The sequence below is a fragment of the Dioscorea cayenensis genome, chromosome 19 (genome assembly GCF_009730915.1).
Source record: "Dioscorea cayenensis subsp. rotundata cultivar TDr96_F1 chromosome 19, TDr96_F1_v2_PseudoChromosome.rev07_lg8_w22 25.fasta, whole genome shotgun sequence".
In the NCBI taxonomy this organism is placed as follows: domain Eukaryota; kingdom Viridiplantae; phylum Streptophyta; class Magnoliopsida; order Dioscoreales; family Dioscoreaceae; genus Dioscorea; species Dioscorea cayenensis.
The window spans coordinates 9,948,534-9,960,731 of NC_052489.1; the positions used below are offsets into that span (position 1 = coordinate 9,948,534).

A 12,198-nucleotide genomic window follows, 5' to 3' on the forward strand; every position below is an offset into this window, starting at 1 on the left:
AATTATAAGTAGTAATAAATATTTGTATTTTTTATTTTTAATCAATTATGGTTGTAAATTTTTTTATTTATTTTTATTGATAAATTATTAAATTGTAATAAATATTTAATTAAATTATTGTTAAAGATGATTAATTTCAATTATTTTTTTATTGAATAGTAATAATAATATAAAATAAGATGTAGAAGAAATATTTTGCGAAAATGCTTTTTTGGAGTAAAATTTGGGGTTTGTAGTTGGAGTATAATTTACTCTAACAGAAACAAATTTAAAATTTGAGATAAAAATTTGGGGTTGTGAATTGGAGATGGCCTAATGCTCAAGATTGTGATCCCAATAGTCTACTGTGCCTTCTGTTGCTCTTACTATTGGTTTTCTTTTTCCAGCAATGAGAAGCAAAAATGAAGACAAAGATTATATCATCCTTATCTGTTCCATATGAAGAGTTTCTGAGACTTTCATACCTTGATTTGATCAGAGCAATAGATGGTTTCTCTTCCAGTAATCTCATTAGTAAGGGAAAGCATGGTTCTGTCTACAAAGGAGCTCTTGATGGCATCAACAACACCATAATGACAAATTTAGTGGTATTAGAGCGTTCTCAGTTAATCTTGATCCTAGTATTCCTGACCTTCTGATTTTGACAGCTAGGGTGACTTTTATGTTAACTATACATTCTTGGAAATTAGTTAAACTTTTAGAGTTTTGTCTGATTTTGATTGGGTTACCTTCCAAAATGGCACCCTGTAGAGCTGCCAGTAGGAGTATTGGAAAGTTGTTTGGGCGGGCATCGACTTCTGTGGATGCCTCCACTAAAGGAGGGGCCGAAAGGGTGGATAGAGATGAAGCTATGTTGGAGCTGGTTCGAGAAGTGGTAGGGATGGTGCGTGACCAGAGAAAGCAACAAGCAGCAGCACCACCCCCACCGCCGCCGCCTCCTCCTGCTCTGCCTACTCCCAAGAGCCTAAGGAGAAGACTATTATGGAATTTAAAAGATCTGGTCCGCTATTGTTTGAGGGCACTGTCAATCCTGACGAAGTGGAAGTTTGGGTAGAAGAGATGGAGAAGGCTTTTGCAGTTATGAAGTGCATTGAAGAAAAAAAGCTCAGGTTCGGAGTGTACATGCTCAAGGGCCCAGTCAACCACTAGCACAGAGGAGAACTTCGCATTCATTAGGGACAGGAGTTCAAATCTTGGAAGTAACTGATGGAAGCTTTTTTTTGTAAATACTTCACTAGAGACAAGAGTGTGCAGTTTGAGAGGAAGTTCATTTACTTAACTCAGGGAAGTATGACTGTTGATGAGTATGAGATGGAGTTTGACAGGATTTTTAGGTATGCTCCTAAGGTTGTTGATGATGATCAGAGCAGGGCCCAGCACTTTGAGGGAGGCTTACAGGCACATATCCGGAGGGGTTTAGCCGCTTTACACCTGACCAGTTATGCAGAAGAGGTAGGGCGTGCTAAGTCATTGGATACTATTTGGGGTGACACTAGGGCTCAAAGCAGTAGATTTTAGAAAAAGAGAGATAGGAGTTTTGACAACCAGGGAAATTATAAGTCTAGGAATGGAGGAAGGTCTAGGTCTGATACAGGTTAGAGTAAGTCTCAAACAGTAGGTGAGCTACTAGCTCAGAGATCTCGAGGATTGCCATTTACTTATTCTCGTTCTGGCCAGAAGAAATGCTCTACTTGTGGAGGTGCATATGACCCTAAGGATTGCAGACGTACGATAGGGCCATGTTACAGGTGTGGTAGTCTGGAGCAACATAGTGTCCACATATGCAGTCTTCTAGAGCACAGAGATCATCCACTGTTTAAAATTCTAGACATATACCTGCACCTAAATCTCAGGGTTCTGTGGGTCAGCTTACAGGGAAGGAGGTGGTCATTGAGCAACCATCATCCTCAACTCAGCAAAAGGCAGGAAGGCCGAAGACACAAGGATATGTTTATGCATTGACTCAAGAGGATGCACATGCCTCAAATGAAGTGGTGTCAGGTATATTATCAATTTATTTAGCATATGCCTGTGTCTTATTTGATTCTGGAGCTACGCATTCATTTATCTTGTATGCTTTTATTCGGAAGCATATTTTGCCTATTACTACTTTTGAGTATGATTTGTGTGTTGCCATCCCTTTGGGAGTTGATGTTGTTCTTAGTAGAGCCTGTGAGAACTGTCCCATTATTTTTGCTGGTCATGAGTTGCTAGCTCGCCTTCATATTATGAGTATGATTGACTATGATATTATTTTGGGAATGGATTTTTTGTCTAAATTCTATGCCATATTCGATTGTTATGAAAAAAGGGTAGTGTTTAAAATCCCTGGTGAAGCAGAGTTCACCTTTTAGGGAAATGAGTCTTTGTCACCGTCTCGTGTGATTTCCACTTTACAAGCTTGGAAATTACTCTTGGGTGGGTGCTCGGGATTTCTTGCAACATTGAGAGAAGTTGAATCAGAAGGGCCAGTGTTAGAGGCTATTCAGGTGGTCAGAGAGTTTTCTGATGTTTTCCCTGAAGGTCTTCCTGGCTTGCCACCCGACAGAGAAGTTGAATTTGCCATTGATTTGGTTCTGAGAATGAGACACATATCTAAGACTCCTTACAGGATGGCACCTGCAGAACTTAAGGAGTTAAAGAAGAAACTTGAGGAACTGCTTGAGAAGGGATTTATTCGCCCCAGTGTTTCTCCGTGGGGTGCTCCAGTTTTGTTCGTGAAGAAAAAAGGATGGCAGTTTTCGATTATGCATCGATTACAAAGAGTTGAATAAGGTAACAATAAAGAATCGCTATCCAATGCCTCAGATCGATGATCTTTTTGATTAGTTGCAGGGTTCTCAAGTGTTTTCAAAAATTGATCTCAGGTCAGGCTATCACTAGCTGAAGATCAAGGCAGGGGATGTGTTGAAGTTTGCATTTCGAACTCGATATGGGCATTATGAGTTTCTTGTAATGTCTTTCGGGTTGACGAATGCCCCGACAGTTTTTATGGATATGATGAATAGAACTTTTAAACCTTTCTTGGATAGGTCGTAGTGGTGTTTATTGATGATATTCTGGTGTATTGGAAGAGTCGGGAAGAGTATGAAGAGCATTTGAGGATTGTGCTAGGCATCTTGAGAGAGAAGAAAGTGTTTGTAAAATTCTCTAAGTGTGAGTTTTGGATGGAAAGGGTAGCTTTCCTTGGTTATGTGATAACTAAGGATGGGATTTCGGTTGATCCCAAGAAGATAGAGGCTGTTGTTGAGTGGAAGAGTCCTACTAGTGTGATATAAATTCGCAGTTTTCTGGGACTAGCTGGTTATTACAGACGGTTTGTGGAAGGATTTTTAGTGTTGGCGGCACCATTGACCAAACTCACCAGGAAAGGAGCAAGTTTTCAGTGCTCAGATCAGTGTGAACAAAGTTTCCAAGAGTTGAAATGCCGATTGGTATCTGCACCTATTCTTACACTTCCATCTCCTGGTGAAGGGTTTACCATTTATAGCGATGCTTGTAAAACTAGCCTTGGGTGTGTATTGATGCAGAATTGTCATGTGGTGGCTTGTACTTTTAGACTGTTGAAGCCATTTGAGGTGAACTATCCCACTTATGATCTAGAGTTAGCTGTAGTGATTTTCATTCTAAAGATATGGAGGCATTACTTGTATGGGGAGACTTGTGAGATGTTTACAGATTATAAGCGCCTTAAATACATTTTCACGCAGAAGGAGCTGAATATGGGGCAGAGGAGATGGTTGGAGTTATTGAAAGACTATGATTTGACCATCAGCTATCATTCTGGAAAGAAAAATGTGGTAGCTGATTCCCTTAGTAGAAAATCTTTCAGTAGTCTTGCTACATTAATTACCTCCAAGAAGCCTATCTTGGAGGATTTGAGACGAATGGAGCTATAAATGCTGTTAAAGGGTACCGACGTGTATTTGGCAAGTTTAGTGGTGAGACCCACTCTATCTGAGAGGATTAAACAGCACAAGAAGTAGATGGTTATTTATAGAAGATTCGGTAGGAAGTGGAAAGGGGCGTCCAAGTTCAGTTTAGAATTCATGAAGATAGCTCAGTAAGATACGGGGATTGGGTTTGTGTTCCAGAAAATTTAGAATTGAAAAAGGAAATCATGGAGGAAGCTCATTATACCAGCTACTCAGTATATCCCAGAAGCACCAAAATGTACAAGGATTTGAAGAGTATCTTTTGGTGGAATAACATGAAGAGAGATGTCGCACAGTTCATGGCACAGTGCTTGACCTGTCATCAGGTCAAGGTGGAGCATCAGAGGCCAGCGGGACTTCTGCACCCTTTTCCCATTCCTGAGTGGAAGTGGGAGAACATTGCTATGGATTTTTTGTGTCTAGGTTTCCTCAAACCAGTAAAGGCTTCGACAGTGTGTGGGTGGTGGTGGATAGGCTAACCAAGTTTGCTCACTTCTTGGCTATCAGGACTAGCATGACTTTAGAGAAGGTAGCTGAGTTGTTCATTGATCAGGTGGTGAGACTTCATGGTGTTCTTATTACTATTGTGTCTGATCAAGGTACTCGGTTCGTGGCACATTTCTGGAGGAGTCTACATAAGGCCTTGGGAACCAAATTGACGTTCAGTACGGCTTTTCATCCGCAAACTAATGGGCAGTCTGAGAGAACAATTCAGATTTCGCAGGATATGCTTTGGGCTTGTATGCTTGATTTTGGGGCTTCTTGGTATTGATACTTGCCTTTGATAGAGTTTTCTTATAATAACAGTTATCAGGCAAGTATTCAGATGACTCATTATGAGGCACTATATGGCAGGAGATTTAGGTCACCTATTTGTTGGGATGATGTGGGAGAACACAAATTCTTAAGGCCAGAGATTGTGCAGTTGACAGTGGATAAAGTTCGTCTAATCAGAGATCGTCCGCGAACAGTTCAGAGCAAGCAGAAAAGTTATGCAGATAATAGTAGAAGAAGCTTGGAGTTTCAAGTGGGTGACCATGTGTTCTTAAGAGTAGCTCCCACTATAGGAGTTATTCGTTTTGTGTGAGAGGAAAGCTCAGCCCTCGGTTTATTGGTCCGTTTGAGATCTTGGAACGCATTGGTGAGGTGGCATATCGGCTTGCATTATCACATTCACTGTCTCGGGTTCATGATGTGTTCCATGTTTCTATACTGAAGAAGTTCATTCCGAATCCTAACCATATGATACAATTCTTTGACTTTGAGCTTAACAATGATTTGACGTATAAGGGGCGACCTATAAAGATCGTGGATTTGAAGGAGCAAATTCTGAGAAGGCGGGTCATTCCTTATGCCAAGGTTCAGTGGAGCAATCACACAGAGCATGAAGCTACTTGGGAATTGGAGTCAGAGATGCGAGAGAAATACTCGTACCTATTCTGACGGGCAGGTGAGAGTTTAGAGGACTAAACTCTTTTGAAGGGGGGAAGTTTGTGGACCCCACTCTTATTAACTATTTTTCGTGATTTTTGTTTTTTTAAATTTAATTAGTTTCTTTTAAAATTTTATCTTATCCTTTTAGTAACCATCCATCCACGTTTTAGGCAACCTCCCACTTACCCGATCTTTTAAATTTAAATAAAAGGATAACTTCGCAGTCTTCTCCCTATCATTTCTATAGCGTTGTGGTGGAAGAATCGAGAGGTTCTCCGTGGTCACGATTGTCAAACGAGGATCCAAGCGACTTCCAAATTCAAGGTTAGGCTATCACCTGATTTTTGTGCCTTGGGGTTGTCTTGTTGGTTAGTGTGGGGGATGGGGGGGGGGAGGGGGTTGTTTGGTGTTGCATATTAGAGGTTCTCTGTATGTAGGTTCTTCCTATTCTTTTAAGTTCCTCTGTTTAATACGGCTTTATAGTTTTTAATGCTAGTGGTGTAGTGAATACATACAAGCATTACTTCTCCATGTTTCGGCTTGGTCATGTTTCATTTTATTTTATTTTATTTTATTTCTTTCTTTATTATCGTTAATTACAGGGAGGCTAAGTTGATGCCATTGTAATTGCTTTAAGTTATATAGTGATGTTTCATTAGATTTGTATGCCATATTGATTGTACGGATTTATTGGCAGTGGAGAAATGAACTGTTAATCAAGCCAAAGTTTTCCCTTTTATGGTGTTAGCAATCCCAACATTTCACTTTTGTTGGATGTGTGTGTTGTGTATATATATGTGTGTTGTGTACATATATACATATACATATATATATATGGTTGTTGTTGTCTATATATATATATGTATTATCCTTCAGGAGTTAAGTAGTAATGTTTTAGTAGTTTAATTATCTTCTTGTTGCATTGTGCTATTTGGGTTAGGAGGTGCAGTATTTTAATTGAGATCATATGTTATCCAATAATATTTATTTCCTAATCCTTTATGGGAATAGGTTCAAATTAGTTCTGTATCTCTTCCCTAATAGAGTGTTTGTATGTTATGCTTGAAATCCAAGAATCCTAGATAACTTGTAAAGTTATGATTACTGAACTTATTTTATGTCTATAGGTTCTTTTGTGGAGAGTTGAGTGGGAGTAAATTTGGATTTTTGGAAATTTAGCGAATATCAGGTAAGTATCCCACATATAAATCTGATTATATGTGTACACTCTAGTTTTTGAATATTTGGGATTTTTGAGAAGAGTACTATTTTTATTTATTTGTATTTTAAACCATTTATTTATTATTATTTTCGGATTTATTTTAAAATTCATTTAAATAACACGTTAATGATATGATATTTTTTGGTTTAGATTTATCTAAAAGGTTTAATATCTATTTAGAAGTTCTGGAGTTATTAAATGTTGATTTATTTAAATTTTGAATTATCATGTACTTTATTTAAAAATCTGGAACATATCATTCCTGAGTTTTAATTCATTTGTTTAAATTCAGATAGTTTAACTTTTGAATTTCAGATATTATATTTAAAATCTGAATTATTAATTCATTTCATTAAATTAAGGATTTGTAAGTATTGAATATCAGATATTTATTTAATTTATGATTAATTTATTTATTTAGATTCAGATTATTTATTTTTAAAATTTTAGGTATTCTATATAATTTTTGATTAACGAATATTATTATTTTTATTATCTATTCATGTTTGGATTCCATTAACTGGTTTATTTTGAAATGATAAAAATGGGATCACTTACTGTAAATTCTTGTAATTTGGCCTATTAGCTTACTGTTTTGTCAACAAGAAGTATTTTGACATAGAAATTAGTCCCCAATTAACTATACAATAACCCTGTCATTGGGGGTTAAACACTGACCGTATCGACACGTACTTTGTTCTAGAAACTATAGTTTCCCACCGCTTGCCGTCGGTGAAGAATATCGGTCTTTGATAATTTTGGCTCGGTTTCACCGAGGGTAAAAATATGACTTTTGATAAATTTTGTCTCGGGTCACTAAGGGTAAATATATGAATTCTGTGATTTTGTTTTGGCAATAGTTGTTTACCTTAAATTTTTGAAATCTATGTTTACATGAAATGAATTTTTTTTTTTGTTGATTTTACAATTTGATAAATTATGATTTTGTATAAGTGATCCCTATATTTTTAGTGGGTGATTACTGGGCTGTCAAGCTCATAATTTTTGTTGATATTTTTTTTTATATCAGGAGTAGAGGTCAGTGGCGGATAGCTTAGCAGGGATTGTTGGGTTATTGCTGTTTTATTTAACTTGTAATAAGTCCCGATTGTTGTGGGCCTAAGTTTTATTTAATTAACTTGTATTAACCGTGCAAAACACTTAGTTTGTTCTTTTAGTGTTGAACACTGTTCTTGTTTTTAGTTTTCGCTTCTCTGTTAGGTTTTGTGAATTTTGAGAACAGGTTTTGAGGCCTTGCATGCCTACTGGGCCTCGGCTTAGTTGGTGTGTGGTCGTTTGTCAGCGCACTAGGCCTGGCGAGCCGGGTTCAGGGCGTGACACATGAACAAGTAGTGAAAAACTAATTTCACCAATTTTTGACTCAAATAAGAATAGTAACAACCAAATGTAGAATACAATTCATTTTCAAGTCTACACACAAATAAATTAAAATTTCAAATTTAAAGCCAAAAATAAATAAATAAATAAACAAGAAAACAAATACTAATAATAATAATAGTAATAAAACATCACAAAACAAAAACAATAATTCAAGCTATGCAAAGACCACATCCACATGCCTCTTATCCTCCACTTGGCCATAATCAACACCATTAAAGTACTGTATCAAGATGATCAAAGTCTAATAAGAAGAACCACTTTCATCCATTGCCTTGCCAGCCATCTCTCCCAGCTCCTTTGCCTCTCTTTCTCATGTGCTCTGCTTCTGCTCCTTCGCCCATGAACCTTACCACTGCCATCTCAATCATCCCCATTCTCAAAAGCACACTACCTTGTAGCTAGGACGCATTACTCCAACTAACACTCGAATCTTCAACACTTGAAACAATCAGCTTCTCATTGATAAATTGTTCAACAAAACTAGGCTATATGATCCTTGTCACACCTTCAGTCACTCCTTCAAGTGTGGAATTCCATCCACGGTGAGTCATGAACCCTCCAACTACTTGGTGAGATAAGATCATTACTTGGGGAGCCCATTCTCTTTCAAACCCTTTAGATAACCACTCATCCATCTTTTCTACCTTTTTCACTAGCTTTTATCATATCTGTAAAAGGCTTCTGTAAAGCTTCAAGTGTGAGTCCCAACTCCACAAACTGATCAAGCCTTCTATGGTCATGCTACCAAGCTCATATAAAGTGTTGAGCTTGGTTTACGGAGTCAAGCCATCTCATGTACAAAATTTTATCAATGGTTGTCTTGTTCTCTCTAGCTGCCATATCAGCTATGTTCTTTTTAGATAGTGACAAAGGACCAATTGTCCAAGCTTGCTTTTCTAGTGGTATTATGTTACCATTCACAACACATACTTTTTCTAACTAATCAAAGCCATTGCCCACGATTAGCCTCAATCTCACATTCTAACAAAAGTCTCACATTTTAGATCTCAATTAGGAATAGAAAAAATAATCTTCAGTCTTCTCTTTCTTTCCAAAAGCAGTGGCTAGGATTAGGATTAGAAAAGAGAACAAAAATGGAATAGAGCTCATGAGTGAAAAGAGAACAATCAATTACTTGGGTTGGAGAGAAGTCATATTTATATATAAATTTCATAAAATGTAATTATTATTATGCCATTATGAAATCACACAATTTAGACGTCTGTTAAGAACAAATTTTTTTTTTGTTATAAGTCCTTATAATTTTGATTAATTATTCAATTCTACCAAATTAAATCCATGTTTAAACTTCAGACAAAATCTAGTCAAATTTATAATTTCATTTAATCATAAAATTGCCAATTTTACCTTTACATTTAAAACAAGAATAATTCTCAATTCTTTTAACTGGCTCTTAGATTTGTCCCAATTGGCAATTGTAGAATACTAATAGATTGGGTGATAACTAGCTAGCACTTTGGCCCCACGTCATAGCCCAATTGAACACAAATAAATAAATCTTTATGGATCTTTGTGATTATGATTACCAAATGTTTATAAACCGTTTGCTCTTGTATCCCAACTGAGTGAGAGTCATAAAAAACATCAAACTATCTAAACTTGATCATATGCAAACAACTATAGTAAATTTAGATTAACAAACTACCCTTCATGTTTCCCACTAATAATTTGTCAGCTTTGGTTGGAGCATAGTACCTTGAAAGGTGGACTCACGTTCTAATTTGAAGACTGAGGATGCCACCTTGAAAGATGAACTCCATGAGTCAATTTTAACACACGAGTGCTTCGCTAATGTGATCATCTCAATGGGGAACATTAATTAACAATCAGTTGGAGCATAATATTTTAAAATGAGAACGACAACAATCTTATACATTAATCCCTGCATAAAAAACTTTTATAAAGTAGTTGTCTATTAATTTTGATTTTTCTTTTTACGCTAAACCACTCAGTCATTTGTAAATTGCATACCATAAAAAAGAAACCCTAATTAGGATTTGTATATGATAATTAGCGGCAGGCTATGATCACATGAACATTGCCCAGTTAGTGTTAGGAAGGAACACTAATCTCCATTAAAGATATCATCAGTTCATGAATTTGTCATGGAATTGAATCAGCAAAACTTGGACTACAATCTCCGCCATCTAGATTAAAGAAATACAGGTTATGAATCATTCTAAGATCAGAAAAGTGTTCTCCTTTAGATTTTATGCTTGATGAAGGCTAGGTACTGTACGAGATAGCTTATGATAGCTTATGTTTCAGACTTTTCTATAGAGTATCCTAAGTTTGAAGTATGATAGCCACCATCTAAATTAAAAAGCAAGAAGCTCTGAATCCTCAGTTAAAATTTTCACGAAATCAGAGATGATGCTATTATTTCTAACTGGTTATAGTAACAACACCAATCTCAATGCTTCCATCAGGTTTTTTGGGAAGTGTTTTAAATTTTGAACTTAATGTGTATGATACAAATTGACTAAAATTAAACTTTAAATCTTCATGTAAAATTTTAGCAAGATCAGAGAATGATTTCACTATTTAATTTCATTATTTGGGAGTAAATACAGTCAAGTTCACATTTTTTTGGATATTAAACTTTGCCCTTATTCTAATTTGAGCATTAACTTTCAATTTGTATTAAAATGAACACAAAGTTTTGATTTCATTTCATCGGCAAGGTCATTGGGATTTTTCGGTGAGTTTTTGGTAACATGGACGGCGGAATGTTTGCATGAATGCCCATAGTCCATGTCACCCACTTGCATGGAGTGTGTCACATCAAATATTCTCATGTCCATGTCACTAAAAACTCAATGAAAATTTCCAAGCATCCTGCCATTGAAATGAAATCAAAGCGAAGTATCTATTTTGATACAAATTGAAATAAGGGCAACCTTCGATACTTGGTCAAAAAATTTACCCGCAGAAAATCCTTTGTTTTTCTTTATCCTTTCCTCTTACCAAAACAACTTCTTTTCTCATCTCTTTATGAAAGTTAATCCAAAAAATAAAAAAAATAAAAAACTCTTCATTTTTCCCTTGGGTATAAAAGGGGTTTGCTTTTATAGTATGAGAAAATTTATTTAAATTATATCAAAAAATAAACTCATCTTTAATTTTAATTTCCTCTCATTCTTTTATTTTTAAATTTTTCCTACTTATTATGAATTTCAGAGAATATACTTTTTTTTTTTTTAATTATGATATATGTATATATATACCTTCATATTTAAAGTTGAATTTTTATTTCAGCCTGACTAGAATTTGAGTCTGAGCAGGATATTTTTCAGAACGTGACTAGTACTAGAATTTATCCTGATCAATTTGCCCAAAGGTGAATATGATTTAATTCAACTTTGACTAAGAATTCAAATATGACCATAATTTAATTTATAAAATGTTGGCATAAAATTATTGTAATAAGATGTACCTAGTCATAAGCCATAAAAATATATTAAATTAACACTAAAATTAAAAATGATTGTATATTGGAATAAAATTAAATGTATTCTAATATGACCGTTCCAAATAAATAGGAAAGGGAGGTTACAATAATACCTTAACTTGTACAATAAAAATAGGAAAGGGAGGTCACAATAATACCTTAACTTGTACAATAAAAAATGAGAGTATATTTCATCATGGGGTTATGGTTCATGATAAACACAGTAATAGTTTCATTTGCATAACATAAATGGTTTATATTATGCGGTTATAACCCATGATATATCATTTTGGGCATATGTAACAAGCAGTCATTGCCTCATATTTTAGCCTGTTCTATATAGTAATTTCGTAGGAATTGTTAAACCATCGTGACTGATGCATCCTATAGCACATGTCTCTTTGGCAATATTTGTCATCTTTATAAAAAATAAATAAATAAATAATAAACTAAAAAAAAAAGAAAATTGGTGGTAGAATATTCTATAAGGTCATAGGCTTCCATTCCAAGTATGGCAATGACCATAAAAATGATTAATAAAGAGCTATAAAGCAGGCAGAAAAAAGTTGGTTGGATGACCAACTACAGCCCCAAAAAGCAGTTGGTTTGATTGCAGGTTTCATTTATTCATCAGAAAGAATGGATCCCACGAGTTCTTCATGAAAAATTTTAATTACCACAGAGCTTTCACTCATGTCTGCAAACTACTCATTCAGTACTTTTCTCATCCCACA

The 12,198-nt window shown here is 35.6% G+C and overlaps 1 protein-coding gene across 1 annotated transcript; it reads left to right on the forward strand.

Annotated features, from left to right (window-relative positions):
* The first annotated feature begins 4,761 nt into the window (after nt 1-4,761).
* On the forward strand, nt 4,762-5,378 carry LOC120284036. The gene is made up of 2 exons (XM_039290860.1): nt 4,762-4,962; nt 5,031-5,378. Exons 1-2 carry the CDS (start codon nt 4,762-4,764, stop codon nt 5,376-5,378), a joined length of 549 nt encoding a protein of 182 aa, XP_039146794.1.
* The last annotated feature ends 6,820 nt before the right edge of the window (nt 5,379-12,198 follow it).

Bases quoted from the DNA above. Each gene is read 5' to 3' on its own strand.
- LOC120284036 (XM_039290860.1), top strand. From the start codon at position 4,762: ATGACTCATTATGAGGCACTATATGGCAGGAGATTTAGGTCACCTATT. The intron at 4,963-5,030 runs GTGGGTGACCAT...GTGAGAGGAAAG, and splicing joins GAAGAAGCTTGGAGTTTCAA to CTCAGCCCTCGGTTTATTGG.